Source organism: Puntigrus tetrazona, chromosome 23 (assembly GCF_018831695.1).
Source record: "Puntigrus tetrazona isolate hp1 chromosome 23, ASM1883169v1, whole genome shotgun sequence".
In the NCBI taxonomy this organism is placed as follows: Eukaryota; Metazoa; Chordata; class Actinopteri; order Cypriniformes; family Cyprinidae; genus Puntigrus; species Puntigrus tetrazona.
Window position 1 is genome coordinate 3,393,242 of NC_056721.1, and position 23,953 is coordinate 3,417,194.

Consider the following 23,953-nt stretch of genomic DNA (forward strand, 5'->3'; position numbering starts at 1 on the left):
GAGGGGTAATGGAATTGCGCTGACAGCAAGGTGGATAAAAGTATGTCAGAATTTAATTCATACTAGTCATATTAATACTATTTAGAACATGTTTTTTTTAATTAAATGTAGGAGCTACTCAGACCATATGTGATTTTATAGCTAGACATACATTTAGGAAACTATATCTGTGCAATTGCAATTTGTTGGCCCACATTCACGTCTGTTTCATGTGTGCTCTTGCATAAATGTCTTCTGGTGAGAATGCTAAATGAACTACAAAGAAAACACTCCAAGTGTATATTTGCAAATGCAACAAGTGAAAAGCACTTGTCGGGTTCGGTTCTCTTCTGCATATGTACTGCACTTCTTTTCTGGCAAACACGCACATACAGGCCAAGAGATAAATCCAACCCCAGGTCTGTGACACGAGCCAGGCTGCTGGGCAAACAGCCACCATACCAGAGATATTCGGGTGTCGCGTATGGTGTTTGGTGACAAGAAAACCAAGTCAGCCATGTCAGAGCAATCCTGAATATCCAGAGCAATCCCGCATTACTGAAGCGGTAACTTACCAAGGATGTGATACTGTTACTTTTAGATGCCAGTGTCAATATAATAGCTAGCTAGCTGTAAGCTTGTCAAAAGTTAAAGTTCAGCTTCGGTCGATACAATTGGATAAATAGCAAAAATGTTAATATTTCACTCCACTTTCACAGTAGGTTCACAGACCTCACATCCTTGAAAAGAGTGCATAAAACGACATTAGGAGAAAAAAAATATGAAATAACAAACAACACTAACCTTGGGGGTCACACTTTCAAGTCCAAAGCAAAATTTGGATCTTGAAGAGAAATCAGAGCACTAGGACCTTTGTTGCAACGTGCATTTCTGTTCAAGTAAACTCAACTCAACTCAGCTCTAATATTTGGTTTACGAAAACTACAATGCAGCAACTCTCTCCTGAGAACTTCATCTCTCAAGTTTTCCAAGGCACTGGGAGTGAATAAACCGCCCACTCTGTGAGGCACTGACGTGTGCGCTGAAGGAACACACAGAACCATGAGTCCAATCACCTAAATCACACACACGCAGGCGGCTCGGGACTCGAGTCTGTGTTTGCGACCCCAACCTTAACCTGTGACGTCAATTTAAATCAACAAGGCCCTCTGGAGAAAGTGAAGTCAGCACAGTTCTCCATCCAAACCCAAGGCTTTATCCAGCATTTCTCCAAGAGAAAGTCAGGTGTTTACTCAAACAACATGCCCGTTTCCAGTAACTACAAGCATGCACTGGTTAAATCATTCGATGTTCAATGAAATGAAAGCAGTGTGAGCATGTTCCAAGCCAAAAAAACACCATAGCTCTGTTTCTAAATCTAGTACACTGAAGTCTATGCATTGTCTTAATGTGCAAATCGCTTTATTTTATCACTTTTTTTAACCATTCAAGATCTTCTTAAGCCTGGAATACATGTTTTCATTATATTAGCCTTAAATTCTCCTGCATGAAGTCATTCATTAAACATCCAATCAGCTTTCGCTTTTGCACAGTTCTTTACAACCCAAAGCAGCCAGAATACTGATTACACTGCATGCTAGCTTTTCCATTTCGAACACGGCCAAGCACACTTGAGCAATGCTGACATCTGATGAACTGAAGTAATGTCACCCCTCAGAATGTTCTGGAGAAACAGGGCTGACTTCATCCTTCAGCTGTTGTGATCTCCTCGGCTAAGCGCTAAGAGCTTTCTAAGCGTGTGCCAACTGCCAGCGGCGTTTATTAAAAGAGGGAAGGGACGTCTAAAACACACAACATGATTTTGCACTTAGGGTGAAGCTTTCATCTCCAAAGCGCTAAGGTCAGACCCTCCTTCAAGTTTTCAATACATCGACGCACGGCGCCCGCTGTGAGAAAGACCCTGACGTGAGAAATATGACGAGCTCACGGCCTGTTATTTGGGTGTGTGTCTACAGGCTGATTTCCTGCAGGGTAACTGACAGGTGCTGAGCGCAGGCGACATAGCAATGGAGGTGGCAGCTGAGGTCTCTGAAGCTTGGCGAGGGACGAGAAAGGCAAGGAGATGAGGAGAGACGCTTCTGAACACAAGTTAATGTAAATTACACTGACGTTTATCACGCTTAATATTATAAAAGCGTAACCATGTTAAAACATTTTGCATCGTTCGACAATATAATGGTTTTACATATCGATGTTCTCTACGTTTCTTTATAAGACTCACCTTTAGAGTAGCAAGCGACAGAGTCGGAAGGGTCTTCTCACGGTAATGCTAACTAGAGTCGTATTACACCGAGTAAACATTGTTCTAAGTTAAGCAAGGATTTCTGAGCGATGACTGTGAGGATCGGGGAGGGACACGGAGACAAACCGGGACAAAACACATGTGTCCACTTTTGCATTATCCTACCAATATTCCTGTTGACAAATGTAGATATTTTGAAATAGATCGCCCAAACATGAACTACAGGACAACTTTTGTGGTACTTGTTAGTTTTTTTTTGAGTTTAATTTTTTTAAAAGAAACAACGCAAACATAGAAATGAAACACTGAATTCTAAATATTTTTCGTCATCTTATATTATTATTATCTAGGAACACAAAGTTACGCAAGAGGGCTCAAAAGTTTAGCGAGCAAACGTAAAATGTAGCCTGCAAAATGACGTTTAACGAGTAAACGTAAAAAAACAAAAAATTAAGTTTAGTGAACAAAACCGAAGGTTTACATTTAGAGAGCAAATGCAAATATTTATTGGACGAATACAAACGTATGGCAAACAAACAAAAGTTTAGCAGACAAAAAAAAGTTCAGCGAAGAAACAAAAGTTTAAAAAGTACAGCTCAAAATTTTATTGGAGGAATGCAAGTTTAAAAAGCGAACACAACAACAATTAAATAACTTCAATGAGCAAACAAAAGTTTACCAAGGAATGCAAAAGGTTAACGAGCAAATACTAGTTTGTTTGTTCGCTTCCGTTGTCCTCGTTTCCAAGTCGCTTTGTATAAAAGCGTTCTTTCTGAACGAAACGCAAATGTTTTGTAAAGAGAACAAAGTAACATTTTGCGAATGATTTGGTGAAAGGCACGAAATCTTTTCAAGCGAACGCAAAATTTTAAAATCAAGCAAAAAAAACTTTATCAATCGCAAAAGCTTTAGGAGCGAAACGCAAAGGTTTCTTGAGGAAACGCAAAAGTTGAAGTAGTGAAAACAAGGTTAACGGGTAAATGCTAACTTTCTCACATGCTAAGGGAATTTTGTCAAATAACGCAAAAGCACTGAAATACATTTGTCGCTTTAAGGGCTCCATATAAATTACATGAGGATGAATAAATAATATTTAATGAGTTATTCCTTTAAAAACAGCCCAAAAGTCTTTACCAGATGGCAAGCATTTTAAAGAGTAGAGAACATTTCTCAACTTTCTTGATATATTTTTGACTGCTAAACAGTATTTGTCACTCAAATGGTTATTGTTATTCAACCAAGGCAACAGCTCCGTAAGGAATAATTCAGATTTTTTTACAGCTCCATTAGCAAGTAAGCTCCTTAAGCATTCACACTCACCTCCAGACGTCTGTCCGGGGCTAAAATGAGGCGCAGGCGGCAGCAGACTGTTTGTGTTGGACCCTGAAGGTCGTAGGTCAATGTGTGCAGTGGTCTTTCGCTGAAAAAATAAAACACACACACCGGTGCCTGCATATTAAGGAATGTCTAGCTTTTTTCAGATGCACAATCGCACACAAAACAGAGTCTATAATCACACGCACAAAACAGATGCTGCATACAGAGATAATTAACTGTCTACTGCACACTAGACAGTGTTCGGACAGCGTGACAGATGTGAGACAGCAAAAAAAAAAAAAAACCAAGCGATTAAAAACAAAGCTCCGTTCCAAAACCTTATTCCGATGCAGGCAGCGTTTTTTAAAAGCGTCGCGGGATCCAAAGGGAAACTCAATTATGCTGCCTCTTAACGGACTTCTAGCCAAAATCTGTGGCCAATAACTGTCTTCTGCAAAGGTGGTAATAATAAAAATAATAATAAATTAATAATAAAAAAAAAACTCCAATCTAATGAAATTCAAAAGGGCAAACGAGTGAAATGTGGATTATAAATGTCACCAAATGCTTGTGTACTTGTAGGGAGTGAGGTTTTGAAGCAGCGAGCAGTATTCTCACCTGAGGTAGGACACTGTTGGAAGACTTGCCTGAGACGTCCGCATCTGGACAAAAATACTTAAAGGTTACTTAATAGAAAGATCGAAAAACAAAAGGCAAAATACAGCAAATAAATGGCTTTATGACAGTCGGTAAAACAGTTGGGAACTAGTTAAGTCTCACTAATAACTAGCTGCTGATTAGCAAGGCTATTATTGACACACTGTACTTATAAAGCACATATTCTGCACGATAATGGCCTACGATTCTAATAACTACACAAAACCTCAACTACCACCTTATGAACTATTAATAAGCAGCAAATTACAAGCTTACTGATGGAAAAAGACATAAGTAACGGGTTGATAATGAGAAGCATTGGACTTTTGGCGATTTATGACATCCTGATTTCTTCACCTTTTATTAAAGCATACACGCATCAGTTAGTTTTATATTATAGGCCTATTACCCGCAGTACTTCAACTTTTTTGTCAGCACTTATATTTTTTAGTAATTTACATAAAAACAGTAGCATACTATAACAATACCGTTTTGTCATCACCGTTTGCTCACTTTACAGACAGACTAGAAAGCATCTGTTCTAGCATCATATGATGTGCCAGCAGTTTTTTTCCTCGACGGCACCGCCATAGACGGGAAAGTCCTGAGCGAATCAGCTCGCGTTTAACAGACAAAGAAGCGAGGCAGACCTATGCGGTTTATGCAAGGTCTCAGAACGAGGAGAGCGAGCGCGTACCCGTTCTGCCTTGCGCGTTGTTGGGGATTTTGGTCTGCGCGGTGACTAAGAGCTCGTACGTGTGGTCTTCCTCTTCCAGAGGCTCGGGCCGCTCGTCCACGCTGCTGTTGGTGTAAACCGCCTGCAGAGAGAAACGGAGAGAGACTCTGTGATGCAGAAAACGCCAATATAAACGCCGCTTTTACGAGCCGTTTTAATAACAGCGGATAACAGCGTTGAGTTCGAATGGCTGACATTTATACGACACAGTCCGAGGAGTGATGCTTTGCTGACACCCCAAAAACTAAAAAAAAAATGTAAATAAGAAAGCTTTGTGTGAAGTCTGGCCCGCTGCTTCGGTTCGGGGTGGGAGCGAAGCGTTTTAGCGCTGGTCATGGGCTCTGAGTCTTTCAGACAGGAGGTTTGCTGTGTGTGACGGAGATCTGCTGCATTAATATTCATGAGGACGCTGTTTGATTTGGGTAGACGTGCGGAAACAGTCGGCGAGATGGATTCAACAGCCTCTCTAGTCGCTGTTCGGCTCTCTAGCTCGCTCCTGCTGAAAATCAACGTCCATTCAGCGCACCGTCATACAGAAACAGAGGGGGCCTCTGTGTAATACTGCACTTTCATTTTTAGAAACCCCTATATGCAGTTACATTTATAATCACACTGTTGACCCATCCCTTAGACCTTAACCCACCCGTATCAACCAAACCTGTCCCTAATCGACCCGTCTCCACCAGAAGTGTTTTACAACACAATAAACACATTGTACTCACTTCTGATGCAAGTGCATAGCAGTTAAGGCCATCTAATGTAAAGTGTGACAAGAAACATCAACAAAAAAGGATGTGGTGTACCGTGTACTGTAAATATTAATATATATATCCAAACACTATGGTATTACTACCATGATATCTCCACAGAACATGAAACCTCAACAGGTCAAAATAAAACAAATGAGTGATTATGAGTGAAGTTAAACGTCCTTGTTGGTATCTGAAGAGATGACTGAACATTTTTAGAGAAACGTTCTCTTTGTGAAAAGTGAAAAGGAGACAGATGCTGGGGTATATCGCATCCGCCTCGTGGAAACACCTGGCCATTTATAAGGGATTCTTGACTTGATTTGATTTTAGTACACTGTGAATCAAACAATGGATCTCTGAACTGGACTCTTACCTCAGAGCTGAGATCCTCGTCCTGACTCTGTGGAGGATGTCGCTCTTTCTGTAAGGAAAAAAAACACTAACTCGCTATCACTCATGTCTTTTTTGAAAGAAACGCTCGAATAAGTCACTGTGTGAAGGCTCCATCTAGTGGAGGAGACTGTGCTGCACTGGATCTTCAGACTTCAAAGACATTTATTAAGCATCAAAGGCTATTTTCATTAAAAAAAATACAGCAAATAGACCATTTTTAACATTAATGTGATCGTTCTAAAACTTATCCTAGCAATTTTTTCGGATTTAAAAGAAAGCTTTATCAAAGAACTGCTTTATTTCTTTAAAAAAATAAATAATAATTAAAATAGAGCAAGTTCAATTAATTATTATTAATAAGGACTTAATAATTAATGAATACTTCTGCCAAGCAATACAATTCATTAACTGGATGTTTACTGCAGCCAAGAAATACATTAGCTTTTCATTAATAAAGCATGCGTGCCGATTAATATTTTATGAAGGCTTATGCAGTCAGGGCTATAATTTTACAAAAAATATTTAATTAATCGCAGGCTCAAATCAAAACGGCCCCAAATGCAACATCATATTTCTTAAACAATGAAAGATTGATGTCAGGGAGCTAAATAAAAAGAAATACTTTGGTTTTTGATGTCTCTCACACACACACACACACACACACACACACCTTCCCGGCTTCGCTGTCGGGTCGTCCCGAGTCTCTGTCCGATGACTTTCCGCTGGCCAGGCTGTCCAGAGACACACAGGAGGACGCCTCGAACAGGGCTTCATACGGACTCTCTTCCACAGGCGTCGCAGCCAAACCAGATATGAGCTCAGTGACCTGCTGCTCCATGTCTCCTGTCAAAACACAACCTACGCTTCAGAACATCTGCAGAACATCTGGCACACCTGCACCACGAGCAGCGGCCGTTTGATTACATTAACTCTCACATCTGGACAGCTGGACATAAAGAGAAAAGCTACTTACATATACATATATATATATACACACATATACATACATACACATACATATATAGATACATACATATAAATGGGCATATGTGTGTGTGTGTGTGTGTATATACACACACACACACACACACATATATATATATATACCCTTGTTTACCTGAATACCTCCTAGCGTTTCGAGAAGCACCTGATATATGAAAGTGCGCTCAAGCTTCTGACCTTTTCTCTTGGGGCTCAGGCTCTCTTGAGGTGGAGGCACCGGCGGAGGAGGGAGGCCGGAGTCTGACGGCCGGCCGCTCATGTGAGCTTCGGAGAGAGAAGACAAGCGTGAAAACGCGGGCCTCGGAGCGGCTCAGGCTCGGTGACGCGCGTGATGTCAGGTACCTTGTATGAGAGCGGCGATCTGTCGGCTCTTCTGAGAGGGCATGTCTCTAACAGTGTCCAGCGCCGTTAGATTCTTACCGTCCACGATATTCACGTCGATACCTGAGAAACAGCCCTGCTTACAGTTTCAGTCGTCAAAACCACAAGCAATCTGCGGATCGGAGTTTGTTTTTTACCTGCGTTGAGTAGCTTTTGCACTACTTCCGTCTTTCCGAACAGAGCCGCTTCATGAAGGGCGCTGCCTTTCTCCGTCTGTTAAAGAATAAAACGATCAGGGTGAGACGTTTCAGACGCCCGGGTGAAGGTTGGTATCTCCCGTGCGCCGCGTTTTGGGTCAGTTGGCGGCGATAAGCGAGTCCGATGCGGCGTATCGGAACCCAACGGAGATGGGACACGGGCCGGACAAACTCGTTTTCACACTGCAGCGGCTTTCTCAGCGTGTTAGCAGATGGCGGGTTGTTACCGTTAAGCGTGCGAGCAGACGGGGGTGATCTGGCGGCGTGCTAAAGAGCGCTTTCTTTAAATCACGGCGAGAAACCACACTTCCCGTTTTGATCGAGTCATTTCATAGCCACTGAAATTGATCTACTGACGGATCGTGTGACAATTAAGACTGTAAGAGAGTAATGTAAGAGAGTAATGACGCTGGAAATTTACAGCAGTTGATTACATTTTTACAAATATTTAAAAAGAGCTTACATTAAAATGTTATTTTATTTTACAATATGTGACCCTGGATCCCAAAAGCAGTCTTAAGTAGGACGGGTATATCTGTACAAACAGCCAAAAACATAAATGCTATGCTCCATGAAGATATTTGGTACATTTCCTATCGCAAATATATAAAAACCAATTTTTTGTTTTGCTGAGAACTTCATTTGACGACTTCAAATGTGATTTTCGCAATATTAAAAAATGTTTTGCACCCTCGGATTGCAGACCAAACAGATATTCAGCTTTCTGACTGCTCCAGGGTCACATATTACGGTTTTTACTGTATTTTTAATCAGATAAATGCAGCCATTGCTGAATATAGGAGACTTTTTAACCATTAAAAAAAAATCTGGCCAATATTTTGCTGAACTAAACAAAAAAAATATATGCACGCACACATTACAACAGATGCTAAAACGACACAAAGGAAGTCATAACATGAAGTAATACAAAATTTTGACATTTTGACAAGGTCATTTTAGTTAGTCCTTGCATACAGAAAATATAAATAATGCAGCACAGTCAATACAAAACTAATCCGCTGTTCTGTCCCGTTTACATCTGACCGTGTTCTGCTGAGATCTCGCTCACCTGGTAGTTGATGTCCACGCCGGCGGCCAGCAGCACCTCCACCACGGGCAGGTGTCCGTTTCGGGAGGCCAGGTGGAGAGGGGTGTGTTTCTTGGTGTTGGAGCTGAGCAGGTTGGGATGGGCGCTGAGCAGGAGCTTGACCACCTCCAGCCGGCCGTAGAGCGCTGCCAGGTCCAGCGGCGTCTCGAACTTGTTGTTGCGCATGGTGGGGTCGGTCAGCTCCTCCAGCAGCAGCTGCACCACCTGAGTGTGTCCGTACTGAGCCGCACAGTGCAGCGGCGTCTCGTTGTCGTTGTTCTGAGGACAGGAGAGGGACATGATGATGGACAGAAAAGGGGGGGGGTTACTTCAGCACGGATCGAAAACAATCGGCCGGATCTGAAACCGAGGGAGACTCCAGTAGGGCGTAAAGCTATGTGACTCTCTGGCATAGCTTTGATGGCTTTTTGGAGAAGGAATCAAAGGCAGAGCAGAAGATTCATAACTTTTGGGACGAACCACAGCGGCCGAACACCTGACTGAATGGAGGAATTGACACGAAACACTGATGGCCTCATTCATCCAGTGATTGTACGGAGAAAGACACACAGAGCAGAGAAGAACATGCAAGCTTGACCGCATGCAGACATCGTGATCCACAATCATACAAAACATACTGTTCATTAAAAAAATAGTAATAGTTCAATGTTATTCAAATATGAGATATATGGATTTTAAAGTGTTCTTTTTTTCTTTAAAGGCACAGCTGAGGTTTCAGCTCCAGTCTTCTGTGACACACGGTCCTTCACAAATCATTCTAAGAGACGTGTTATTTGTGGTGTTGAAGACAGTTGTGCTGCTTCCTTTTTTGTGGAAACTGATACAAAGTTGAAATGGATGACATTTATTTGAAAAAGTAAAACTTTTATAAAAGTTGTACCAAAGATTTCTGTCCTCGCTAGATAATGTAGACTGAAGTATGAAGCTTAAAGCCCTTACCACTAGAGGGCGCTCTTCTATTTGCTTTGTTAACTGAATCTGTGAAATCTTCAGTGTGTGGATATGCAGTTACACACTAAACGCCCTGCAGCGCTTCAGCTCCGAGGATACACACTAGGGGAATGATTTCATACTATTTGATTGAATGTGAATGTGTGTGTGTGTGTGTGAGAGAGAGAGTGTGTGTGTGTGTGACAGCAGTAGGTACAGCAGCAGATGCCTGATGCACAGAGAAAGAGGTTGTGAAGGCCTCTGGGCGGCCAGCAGCTGGCACAAGCCACATCATGTGTGTGTGTGTGTGTGTGTGTGTGTGTGTGTGTGTATAGAGATTAGGGGCGTGAATGAAAATGAGTGGTTGTGTGACCTCACCCCAAAACTATCAATATATAATCAGAGAAGGTAAAGCATGCTGTAACGCACACACACACACACACACACACACACACACACACACACACTCCATTGCACCCATATTGTGAAAATACATAATGTAATTCATAACATTCATGTAATTATTTATTTGCTTTTACTATTATCTGAATATGGATGCAAAAAATATAGCACAATTTTTATATTTTCATTATTCATTATCATCACAAATTAAAATAACTGTAGAGTTTATTTTTAACATTTTAATCTGAATAGCAATCTGAATATGTTTATTGTACATTTTTATCTATTAATACAAATTTTAACCACAGTTTATTCAGATTATAATTTTTGCTGTTGTTGTGGTTATTGTTTCAATATAATTACTAGATAATTAACATTAATTTTAAAAAGTGTAGTATTTATTCATTATTATTATTGCTGTAGTTGCGGTTAATAAAAATTTTTTAATTATTAATTGTACAATTATTATTATTAGTAGTAGTAGTAGTGATACCGTGTGTGTGTGTGTGTGTTTGTGTGTACTTATTTACTTGATTTTCAGATTTGTTCTTGTTTTCTTTATGTATTATATAATCTTTTTTTCCTCATTCATGTAATGAACAAAGCTAGCAAGTCATGGCTCATGACTCAAACTGAATTCAATTCAACTTTTCTTTTCTGTTTTTCCTACATGTATAATATGTAGATTTGTATCTTCTATTTTATTCATGTCTGCATAATATATTTCTTGCTTTGGCGACGCTGTGATGTTAACAAAGCTCATTTAAATTGAAAAACTGAATAGATAGAGAGAGAGAGAGATAGAGAGACAAAGAGAGAGAAACAGAAAGAGCGAGGTCAATGGGACACCGAGGGAGAACAAAAAATACACCTGTCGTTTCCTCTCACAGACGAGAAAACCAAAACACAGCAAGCCCTTTATTCTCTGCGCTGAGAAAAAGAAAACCACAACACACACACACACACACACACACACACTAGAATCAGATCCTGTAATATCAGCTCTCACATCAGAGATCACAGCATCCCTCTCAACTCTTCACTTCTCTTCACACAACAGAACGACGAGACATGCTCGATTTCATGAACCCTGAAGGGAACCAGCTCTAAAGTGCTAAAGGACTAGCTTCAGCTATAAAGCCTGATGAGAAAGATGACACGGTATGTTTTGATTTAAAAGGATTGGTGCTCAGGAGCTGAGAGACATGCTTCTGGCTTTCAAGTTCTCTTCTCCCTCTTCTTCCTTCATATGTTGACCTTCTGCTGTTATGGTAATGAAAGTGGTACGAAACAACAGCTCGACTGAATTCTCTTCTCTTTTGTGAGTTGATTTGGATAAAAAGGGTCTTCTAAACGAAAGCCAGTCCTGGGAATACGTGGTTTTGCAAACATTTGCTAGCCTTAGCTGCTAAACGAAACTCAGAGATTTAAACGTCTCCATAAAGCCTCTGATCATAACTGCATGGAAAATGGCAACCAGCACATTTCTCATGATGTGTTGTCGATCATATGAGGGTGAACGAACAACGACAAATCATTTCTGTGTAGTCCTAGAGTGATGGGTTTTCCTGAGCTCAGCTCGTCTCAGAGAACCGTCACCCCGCATCTGGTCACATGACTCCATACGTGAGCACATGTGCCCTTCTGAGGGAGCACACCACGTAAACACATCACTACAACACACTAGAAAACACAGAGATGAGCGCGGCCTGGCGTGTGGGCATATGTGGGGATTATGATATGCAGAGAGCCAGGTCAGAGCACATGCGTGCGGATGAGGATAATCACTGCTGAAAGCTGACCCCCCACGTGATGTCATCCCCATTACATCATCAGCACATAACCTGAGAGAGGGGGAGGGGCGATTACATCATCAGTGTGTGCCTGCGGGAGCAGCTGCTGCCACCAGAGCAGAGCACGAGAGGAGCACACACACTCGCGCGCACTCACACACACACACACTAACACTCACTCACACACGCTCACTCACTGACACTCACGCTCACTCACAAGCACACACTCCCTGACACTTGCACACACTCACACTTACTTACACACACTCACATACAGACACACACACACACACTCACTAACACTCACACACTCCCTGACACTTGCACACACTCACACTCACATACAGACATGCACACACTCACTGACACTCACTTGCACACACACACGCTCACACTCCCTGACACTCGCATGCACTCACACACTTGCTCACAAGCTCACTCGCACTCACTCACTGACACTCGCTCTCACACACACACACACGTTCACACTCACGCTCACACTCCCTGACACTCGCACGCGCTCACACTTACACACACTTACTAACACTCACACGCACTGACTCACACACACAGACACACACACGCTCACACTCCCTGACGCTCGCACGCGCTCACACTCACTTGCTCACACTCACTTGCTCAAGCTCACTCGCACTCACACACACACACACTCCCTAACACTCACACACATGCTCACACTCGCACGTACACACACACTCAATGACACTCGAATGCACTCACACTCGCACACTCACTAACACTCGCACTCACACACACACACTTGCTCACAAGCTCACTCACACACTCATACTCGCTCACACTCACTGACCCACGCTCACACTCTTACACACACACTCACTCACAGACACACACACGCTCACACTCCCTGACACTCACTCACTGACACTCGCACGCACTCACACACACACTTGCTCACAAGCTCACTAGCACACTCTCTGACACTCACACACACTCACTAGCACTCACTCACAGACACACACACGCTCTCACTCCCCGACACTCGCACGCACTCACACACACACACACTGAATAATTCTTAAAAAAAAAAATTGCTCAAAATGCTAATCATTTTAAATATAATTAAACGTTTTCCTCTCTAATAAGTAAACTCTCTCTTTCTTTTAGGTTGAAATATAACCTAGACATGTTCTTGCCAGATCTCAGAAGTTCAGAGCAAAAAGAAAATACAGACTGACAAACAGGAACCTGCAGTCATCTCTCAGTTTCTGTAAGCATGTAAACACACGTGGCTCATATACGAGCGTCATCTCTCTGGAGGAGCGCTTTCACATTAACCAGAGAGATGAGGGTGTTTGGTTCCCACACATAAAAGCTTTCAGAGCGAACTTGTCCTCGCCACACAGCTGATGTTATTTTAAACAATTAATGTCACGAAGAGACCACGAGTCCTGAAGCACGCACAGTATAGAAAAACTAACAAGATCTGCTGCTTTCTTTCTGAATTAAGGTTTTTAGGTAAAACCGCGTTATGTTTTTACAAAACATTTAGCAGCACAATTGTTTTTTAACATTCTTAAGCAGCAAATCAAGAAACTAGATCGATTTCTGAAGGATCGTGTGTCACTGAAGACTGGAGTAATGATGCTGAAAATTCAGCTTTGATCGCAGAAATAAATTATTTACAATAGAAAATATTCATTTTAAATGGCAGTAATGAGACATTAAATATATTTGCAAATATGAACGTAGCAGAAAACAAGAATTCTAGCTAACTTAATTCACAGAATTATAGAATTATAGAAAATAAATTGGATCGTTCGAAACACCAGAGTTGGACTTATTATAATCTAAACAAATAATGCAAATCTCAAAAGGTGCATGTCTTTTAGTCCTTTAATATACTGTAGGTCTTTAGAAGGTATCTTTAGAGATAGACGGAGGTTTAGGAACAGACCCATCACGCCGATTAAGAATTATGATGACAAGGCGATATTTTCTGTAGGTTTTGACGCAGACGGTGCTAACTAGGTCATCTGAGAGAGGTTCCCCACAGACACAATCAAGGGAAGTGGAGATGAATGTTTCCTAAATAAGGCTCACAGCAGGCAGGTGAACTGAGCTGTATGAGCAGGTAAGTGTGTGCTTGCTTTTTTTCCTTCACACAAACTTTATAAAAGCTTTTTTTTTTTTTTTTTTATTTACTGTTCACATAGCTAATTATGTTTGCTGGCACGTTCACACTGGAAGTAGCTACGCAAGTCCCAGGTTCCTCCGTGATTTTAGAAAGATAGAGGTTTTCTCATTTATTATGCATTCCAATAGAGAGCTTTTCCAACATGAACGCATTCATCCTAGAAAACACCCAAAAAACTGAAAATATTCAACGCTTGCTGTGGTCATCACAATTAAGCAAAGCAGTTTTTTATTATTTATTGTATTATTTACAATATTATTTATTACTAATGTTTTTTTAATATTGTGAATTCTATTTTTATTATTTGATTTATTTTCATTTTAACAACTTTTCAGTTGTTTTGCGTTTTTAATATTTCTATATAGCTACTTTTAATTGCAGACAATAGAAAGAAGTGACCAATATGACAGCACTGACGATAATAATAATAACAATAACCCACTTAAAATATTAACAAAACTTTTTATAACAAAAAACTAAAATTTTTAGTTTTGCACTTATTATCATCATCATTATTATCATTATTATTAACAAAAACAACAACCCACTTAAAACATTAATAAAAAATATTTGAGAAAAATATTATTATTGTTATGATGATGATCATCCTTATCATTATCATTATCATCATTTTTATTATTATATTATTATTATTACTATTACTATTATTATCATTATTATTGTTATTATGATTATTATGCTGCAGGGAATCGGTATATTCTCCTCCATTCAGGATTCATGTCTCTCTTCTCCTGGTGTGCTGCCGGGTCCAGCCATGACACGGTTACCATGACTACACTCCACCTCTCTCCGGCTGCGTCTCTATCTCACCCCTCACACTCTCTCTGACACTGATGCAAGCCGACGGCTACACAGAAAAGCTTCTTGACTCTGTGTGTGTGTGTGTGTGTGTGTGTGTGTGTGTGTGTGTGTGTGTGTGTGTGCGTGCGGCGCAGCAGGTATGCTAGAAACACCATTTAACAATCACAAAACACCCTGAGTGACACACACTTCCTGTCAGCTCATGAATTATTCATCCGGACTTCAGTCTGTTCAGTTGTAACCCGGCTGACACACAAACGCTCGTGTACGACAGCGATCTAACACTCCTGTGAAAGCCCTCTGCGCTACTGAATGAAGATCTCCAGGACGTCCACGCATTCAGTCAAACACAAAATACAGGCTAAGACTTCTCAATGCTCAAAGCCATCTGACTGATGATTCAAAAAAACATATTTCTACCGCATTTGAAGTTAAAGGTTTTGCAGAATGCACTGACAAACATATACCATAAACGCAGTTCCTTTCTAGCCTGCCATTCATTTAGTTTGAGAACCCTGTTTGAAATCCATTGCTTTAGAAATTTCCTAAAAAAAAAAATGCACATTTGAGCTTAAATCACGATAAAATTTTCTTGCAGAAAGCAAGACTGCAAGCACAGCGGTCAGACCTCTTTATAAAATATACATCTTCACACATATACAGCATGTGGGTGCTTATATAACCCACATCAGTCACAAACATGAGGAAAGGGTGAAGCGGCGCGCACCATCCCGACACAAACCAGACGAACCCAGGCGTGGCGTACAGAGGTAAAGCGTGCAGGGCAGAGGTCAGAGGTCATGGGTACACACCTTGGCATTAATATAGGGGTCAAATGGGCCACAGCGTTTGAACTCAGTGTGGTCTAGAGCGCTCTGGGAGAGGGGAGAGAACAGGAAGGAGATGTGTTCACACACACACACACACACACACACACACACAAAATGAACACAATGACTCACTGTTAATGAATGGCATGATCAAACAGGCAAAAGAAACCACAGGCTGGCTTACAGTCCGTCGAACGATAAACGTCCCAAACATTTAAATGAAATTAACCGCCAAAGCGTTCTTCATTTGACCAATCGGACGAAGGACAATAAACCAACCTGCGGAAACGACAAAACGAAATGAAACAAATGATGCAAATTAATTCGCCACAAATTAATAATAATGAGAAACAATTCATGAATCATTTTTGGCTGCCGTTTCATTTCATTTGGAGACGTTTCGTGCTGCAACTCAAGCGATGACGGAGATGTTAAATGAAAACTGTGATTGTTGTTACTGAATAATATTGAGCGCGTCGCTGCAGAATAATAAACGCATGAAAGCCTCTCCAAATTATGCAAAACGAGAGCATTAGCAGACAGGCCGTCCCTGCTTTCCTCTGGGGGCGTTTCAGACAATACAAACCAACCCTGTACAATAGTAGGCGAGTACAGGTGCACATGAATATTCAGCTTCGTTTGCTGGAAATAAACGGGCAGCGGCTTCCAAACGGAACGGTCGGTGAAAATGTCAGAATTGCCCCGTGAGCTTCTTCGTGTTCCTGCAGGTAAATGCTGTTTACGTTGACAGGTGTTTAAATGCATGGTAACTGGACCTTCGTGGAGCTGGAAATACGTATTATCAACCAACGCCTGTGTTTGCTGTGATAGCGCTAACTTAGCCCTGTAATAAATAAACCTACTTTTAAAAGGTTCCCCCAGGATTTATTCACCCTCAAGCCATCCTAGGCGTATGTGTACAGCTGGAGATATATAGAAACGCAACTAGAGTTATATTAAAAGCTTTATGATTGAAGTGAATGGCTGTTGAAAATTTTTTAAATCCTAAAAAGTGCATATATCCATCATAAAAAGAGCTCCACGCATCTCAGAAGGGTTGATCAAGGCCTTCTGAAGGAATTTTTGTGAGGAAAAAAAATCCATATTTAAAACGTTACACACTGTAATCTCTAGCAAGGCTGTAAGAAAAATCACACACACACACACACACATCTAGGACGGCTTGAGGGAGTTGCTTTCGGGTGAATTTCTCTCTAAGTTTGAAACTAATGTAATGTTTTTGGACACTTAGTTGAATTTCATCTCCAATTAAATTACAAAAACCAAATGTATATTAAATGCAAAGAGTTCTGGGTTTTATTTGTGCTTTTCTAACCCACCCAAGTACATTATTCCAAAAATATAATGTGTTGGGTCGATAAATAAATGACGCGTTAAAGCATCTTTTTTGAGTTGTGACGTCGTAATAAAATTATGTTAAACCAACAAACTACATTTACAAGTTAGAGGAACTTAATTTGTATTTTAGAACAAATAATTAATAACGTTGCTTAATCAATACACACATAAACAAAAATGAGGTTTCTCCTGTTGTGGCCCTGAAACCAATTCATCTTAGTTTCGGTTAAAACCAGCAGCTAAAATAAGACGTGTGAAATATAAATTGTATGCTATAAAAACAATAAGTACTATTAACATTTCAAACAGTGCACTACATTATCGTCACATGAACTTTACATTAATTCATTAGAGCAATTCAGCAAATCATCACATCAAAGAAAAAATATATTTTATTCCATATTTGCATTGAAACTTGCACAATGCCAGTGTTTATATTTAAATATCGGTGGTTATTGGATCTACCTGAACGCGGTTAATCTACAACTACAGTATCTTAAAGTTCACTGACGCTGCATTGATTGAAACTTCATCAGCGGATGCAGGCAAAAGTAAAACATTCATCTTTAACTTTACACCAAATTTCGCATTCACCCAGATGGGTTGGAGTAAAAATAAACTACCGTTTTTACCCATAAGACGTCTGGGTGAATTTCTAATCATTTTTAAGGCTTTTATTAAGGGTGAAATGTCACTGAACTTATCTTTACACACACACACACACAAATCACACATTCAAACCGTAAATGAGAGCAGTGTGAAGAAGCTCTAGGAGGAAGTGACAGTCTTCTAGATAAACTGCAGCTATTTTTGAGACGCGTCAAAAAAAACGTCTGAGCTTGAAACTACCGAATTCACGCAACAAACGTCAACAAGTGGAGAAAAAAACGCGTGTATTCACAGCGCAAAGAGCACAGGCAGTGTTATTCTTCCTCTTTACCGCTAGCTGTAGCACAGAATAACCACGAATCCGAGCAGAATCGCGCTGCCCATAGATATTATGCTGTAAATATGCCTGTGACCTGAGGTGAAGGCTGCTCAGACCTGTTCATTGAGTTTGGGGTGAGATGGACCCTGATGGATGAGGAGTTTGACGATTCGCTGGTCTCCCTTCCACGCCGCCAGGTGCAGAGGGTAGCAGCCCTTGTTATCGGCGATGTTCGTCAGAGCCTCGTTCCGCAGAAGTACTTCCACCACCTCACTGAGAGAAACACAGAAACACGCGAATAAACCCATCTAAAACCAAACAAACGATTATCCTGGTGGGGGTCAGAGGTCATCTGGTCTCACCTGTGTCCATTTAAAGCAGCGTGGTGTAGAGGTGTGTATCCAGTGCTGTCCACACAGTTCACATTCGGGCCCCTCCAGATGCTGTCAAAAAAAAAAAAGAAAAAGTTAAAAGTAACGGTGCCTGCTAATGCCAACAAAGCAGTTTTTCATTTACTGTCAGAATGTTAGACTGATTGAGATCATGTGACCAGTAATGATGGAGTAACGATGCATCACTGAAATAAATTTCATTTTGCGATTTTGTAACAATATTACTGCTTTTATTGTATTATTTTATTGTAAACACAGCTATGGTTGGAAGACGCCTTGCAAAAAATTTAAAGAAGGACAATTATCCCAATAGTTTGAGCAATAGTGCATTCAGCGACCTGTAAAATAGCAGTGTTTCTTCTCTTTCTGATGAATATCCGTGACTTCTAGGGCGTGAACTAATCAATAAAATCCATTAATACCGATAATGTAAACGATTATTAGGGTCTGACCACAGTGCAACTTCATCCGGCCACATCAAACTACAGCACCGTGTAACGCACATCATGTCACTCAGCGGCCATCTTTGAAGGGCCTCTCGGGCATCCAAGTGCAGCTCCTACCTCTTTGCATTGGGAAACATCAAATTCTCCCAAACCGTACACTAAGCTTACGATTAAATTTCATATTCGAAATCCCCGATGAAACCTGACAACGCTGAAGCTTCTAACGGCAGATGCGGTGAAGCGCTGACTTCGCAGATCCGTGATTGGCTGTTTTATTTAGAAGGCGGGGCTTCTTGTGATCGATCGTCTATTTCAAACATTTCATTTCCTCCCCATTCAAAACTATACGAGCACTGGGTCTTCCGTAGTCTTTGTCTTTACTGAATGAGCGCCGACGAGGCAGACGCGTGTAAACAAAGAGTAGAGAAGAGACACTCATTGTGCTGAAATATCTGCTGCTGAATGTCAAATTAAGCTAGAAAAGTCGACATGTTGTACACTATTTTGAGGAACTAAAAAGACAGCATGTAATTCTGAATATAAATATTAGATGTTTCATAACCGCCTTTAATAAGATAAAGAAGTGACTGATCAGTCAACTCGTGATCCTGAAGTAAATGACTCTTACCTGTTGGTTACTGTTTTTATACGTTTTTATTCGTTCTTATATTATTTACATTTTAAACTATATTCACTATACAGTGTCTAACAAAATTATTAAAACAAAAGTTTCAACAAAATACGCAAAATGGTTTTTTAGCTTTCTGTATTGGTTAAGCCTCCAAAATTCGTAAGCTCTTTAGTAACGGTAGTTAGTTATTTTTAGCGATGTATTTTTTCAGATACCCAGTTACCTGAAACAATGAAAGGCATAGGAGGACATTGTTTAGCACCGTTTTATAGCGTTAGTACAGTCGACACGTTTGTTTGAAGGGCATTGCACAGAATGCGTTTGTCAATTAAAAAAAATTATTTTTATCTGATTAAGCGAAACAATAATATCAAAGTAATCGTTAGTTGCATCCCTAGAAAAGTCAGAGTTATTAGTTAACAAGTTTGACCTATTCTAAAGTGTTAGAAAACGAGCTTCAAAACGAGCTTAAACTAAAATGAGCTAAAACCTGGGACTGCTGAATGTTGTTGTGGACAATGTGGGGCTTTCGAGTAAAAAATCCCTACCATTTTGACCAAACAATTTTTCTGTGACTTCCTTTTATCATGAATCCTGAATAAAAAAATAAATAAAAATCATACAATTCTTTGCTGAAGAGAGTGACTATTTGTCATCTACTAAATGTAAATCATACTTGTATAAAAAGAGAAAACTTGAATGTGGCTCAGTTAAAGATTCAGTATTTTGAACCTTTATGCACACCGTAACCAGAAAAAAAAAGATTCATATAAGAGCTCAGAAGAGGCTGGATTGTGGTGCCGTCCCTTGCTAACCTTGTGAGGGTCTGGACTCTGAAAGCCAGTGTAATGTATGATTCATCAGGCAGCTAACGCCATGGGAATGAACATCACAGAACATCTCTGAGTCATCTTCCTGCAGGACGCTCAGCTCCTGAAGCAATCTGCTCTAGATGAACTGCTCTAGTCATACGTGAATCTGGTGCTATTGAGCGACCGCAGCGGGTGTTTGAGGTCACTGGTGGAAAACAGGTAAACAAGCTCTGCTGAGATAGATATATATATATATATATATATGTTGAAATAGACGTTCATATTCACAAGCTGACAAGTTGAGTGTATCAAGTGGCTTTAGTCAGAAAAATACTAAATATTGAGGGTATTGTGAAGGTAATGTAAACTGAATAATTATATATTCTATTATAATATACAATAATAAAGTATTTGTATGTGTAACCTAAATAGTTTTATTGTGCATTACAAAAAATAAATCATTTTATTAATTTCAACTATGACATTTTCTCGCTGATATGCCCCCAACTCGGAGCTATACACACATATACTACTTTTATTATTTGTTTTTGCTCTATTAAAAAAAAAAAAAACCAAACAAACATGCAAGCACGTTGTTTACAATATAGAAAATAAACAAAGCTTTCATAAAGTTTTCAGATCAAAAGAAAGAAATATATTTTTCAGCCTACAACTCTAATTTATAATTTATTTGTAAGCTAATTGTCAGATATTCGTTCCTCTGAATTTCATAATAATCACAAATATTGAAACAAAATATTTTTTTACTGGCATGACAAGTTTTTTAGCAGTTCATGTACAATTTTAAATTGTATTTATTTTAATAAAGTCGTGAGTAGTAATAACTCGACAGTTTTGGGTTTTTTTAATAAATGCACGCTAATTAATAAAAAATTGCTGATTCGATGCATTCCAATTCCAATGAATATTCAGATTTTATGTTATTTTTATTTATTGTTATTATGATCCAGCTCCTGTATATGACCGGGATCTCGAGATAACCTCAAAAGGCACTCGCATTCATTCGGATTATGTTTAAATAAATTAAATGGCCTTATCCAGATTCAAACTGATTCAATTTCAACATGACCATCCTCGGCCCGCTTGCAAATTGCCCGAACAACAAAACAAGCAACTCCTTGTCCGTTCCCAACCGCGCGCGCTGAAAACAGCCTGAGGCTCTGCGCTCGACGCAAATATGTTGACGGACTGGAATCGCGTCTCTTGCTGTAGCCGTACGCGTCTTGCATGGGATTCGGGAGCTGATTCCCGAAGACGGCGGCTTGAAGAGCAGAGCGTGATCACGTGACGTGCTGCCTGCGCTCGCTCGCCGTCAAGACAAAGAGACACAAATGAAGACACAAAGCGCACAGACAAAAGAGGAAGAGGAAAGGAGAAGCCGGCGGCAGAGAGGCTCTCAAACTGTGCTGGAGGCTCCACCTCTCTCAGCTTTTCTCGGAGACAAACATCTCACACGGAGCAAGAAAGAAAAAGTGCTGCTCATTCACAGAAGATGCAATCAACCAACATCATCTGCCCTGCTTTCAATGATATTTGACTTCAATGTAGACAAAAAAAACAGCTGTTGACTTTCATAATAATCAGAAATATTTACTGAGCTAGTGCATTTTATAATACGTTCTCATCTAAACATAATTGACTAAAAGACAAGAAGACACAATTAAATACTCTCTTTACGGCAGTTTTGTGCCGTGATCAGATAGGAAGTAACAGACCAGTGCGGTTTATAAAAGTCTGCTCGGGTTTCTCATGATTGTCAGGCTGAATTCGTAATGTTGGCGTATCATTAGCATCCTGTAGAAACACAAAACTGCAAAACATGAGTCATATATATATAGGCATATGAAACCCTGTATGAATCTGGTGAATATGAATATGAATATGGTCTCTCATATTGGGAAGTATTGTACATCTCCAGAAGCAGGCTAAATTATTGCATTAGCATTGGAAAAATTAAAAACTGAGACCCGGCTTGCTCTTTCTTTCTTGCGAGAATACCGTTTAATATACACAGAAAACTGTACTTGATAATGGGAGTAATGTAAACTTAAGCTATACGCGCTTTCGAGTAGTTATTCTCCAGCCAAATGCGGAATGAAAACTCATATTTCTATCATAGTCATCCACAGGAAATTATAATACAAGATACATTATTACCTATAGTAAAATTGTATATATTGTATAGTAACATTGTATTATGCCTTATTAAACCGTAACATATCTTGAAACTAAGAAGCTCTGAACACTTTTATCATAAAAACGGCTCATATCAGTATTGATTTGTCCTGTCATGTTACACTACCTCAAAATCTCCTTTAGTTCTTATTTCCTCACAATTTCCTTACATTGTGCTGCACCAGAAGTTGCGGTGGCCACTGATACTGAATATAGAAACGATCAAGTCTATGGTTAGTATAAAACAAAACTAAAAAACCCACTGTCGGTACAAATAAAATCAAATGCAATTAAAAAAATAAATGAATAACATGCATTTACAATCGTTTTAAAACTTTTGCACACTCTATAAAAAAATCGAAATTTTAACTGTGCCTTTTAAAAGCTTTCCTCTGATTACGTAACGCCTTCCAATATAGCACATCGTAATGAAAGATAAAGAAATATCTTTCAACAAAATCTGACATGTTCCACCAAAACGGGCATCTCCGGCCCGCTGTGCTGTATTGTAATAGCGCCATGGCAACTGGAGAGCAGAAAAGGGTCTGGCAGGCGAATGGACGGACCCCGTGAAGCCTCCACCATGACACTGCTGTTCTACACAAAGACTATTTTCTACTACCCCCCCAAAAAAGTACAAACCTCAATCGTTTCAAGTCTACAAAATGGCATGTAAAAATAAGCAGCTCCGATGCTTTGCTCGGGACAAAAATGCTTCTCCGACACTGGAACGAGGAGGGGGAAAGAGGGACGTCTACCCAGCATGCTGTGCGGCAAAATTGAATTCTTCAAGTAGTTCTAGCACACTTTGGAAACGCTGAAAGACTGAATAAAAGTTGAATATTTCAAAAGCTCTAAACACTAACAAAGTTGGACTAGACTAAACATACCAATAAAAACACCAATAACCGATGGCCAATAAGCACTATTCATAGCCAGTGTTTTCACTGACATGGCCGTCTCTCCTTCAACAACCCAAAACTACACCTTCTTTCCCCACACAGACATCTGTGGCCTCACGACCTTGCAGCATATTTCCTCTGTGAAAAGATCAGCCCATCACAATATATTAGGAGACCCAGCGACTTTGAAGGAAAGGCGGCTTGAGCTGGCATAAACGCCCAGAGCTCTGCCCTCGGCCAGCTTCAGCCCCACTGAGCACAGCTCTGACTGGAAGCCGGCAGGGAAGCACATCCATTCAGGACTCGGATTAAAATAATGAACAGAGAGAGGCACCTTACATAACGGCTCTCATAATGTCAACATTTAAGCCATTACGGAAAAAAGCTCTGCATGTGGGAAAAAACCGCATATGGTGGTTTCAGTGATGGGAAGGGACTTTAAAACTGCAGTTCGTCAAGCTACTATTAACTCCTAACTTAAAGAAACAAGAAAAAGAAACTGCAAGATATGCATTACGTTATTTCAGGAGATACTAATGCAATTTGCGT

The 23,953-nt window shown here is 40.2% G+C and overlaps 1 protein-coding gene across 6 annotated transcripts in view; it reads right to left on the bottom strand.

Annotated features, from left to right (window-relative positions):
* Positions 1 to 23,953, bottom strand: part of LOC122328834 (ankyrin repeat and SAM domain-containing protein 1A-like) — a 77,093-nt gene that overhangs the window by 40,281 nt on the left and 12,859 nt on the right. For 4 of the 6 annotated variants that reach the window (XM_043224839.1, XM_043224838.1, XM_043224837.1 and 1 more), the window contains exons 2-13: positions 18,388 to 18,468; positions 18,142 to 18,298; positions 15,721 to 15,783; positions 8,747 to 9,043; positions 7,618 to 7,693; positions 7,442 to 7,543; positions 7,277 to 7,363; positions 6,768 to 6,940; positions 6,078 to 6,125; positions 4,914 to 5,034; positions 4,178 to 4,221; positions 3,563 to 3,662 (exon numbers count right to left, since the gene is read on the bottom strand). In XM_043224839.1, the coding sequence (XP_043080774.1) occupies positions 3,563 to 3,662; positions 4,178 to 4,221; positions 4,914 to 5,034; positions 6,078 to 6,125; positions 6,768 to 6,940; positions 7,277 to 7,363; positions 7,442 to 7,543; positions 7,618 to 7,693; positions 8,747 to 9,043; positions 15,721 to 15,783; positions 18,142 to 18,298; positions 18,388 to 18,468 (1,349 nt within the window). The remainder of the gene's footprint in view (positions 1 to 3,562; positions 3,663 to 4,177; positions 4,222 to 4,913; positions 5,035 to 6,077; positions 6,126 to 6,767; positions 6,941 to 7,276; positions 7,364 to 7,441; positions 7,544 to 7,617; positions 7,694 to 8,746; positions 9,044 to 15,720; positions 15,784 to 18,141; positions 18,299 to 18,387; positions 18,469 to 23,953) is intronic. The other 2 variants (XM_043224841.1, XM_043224842.1) reach the window with 1 other exon arrangement.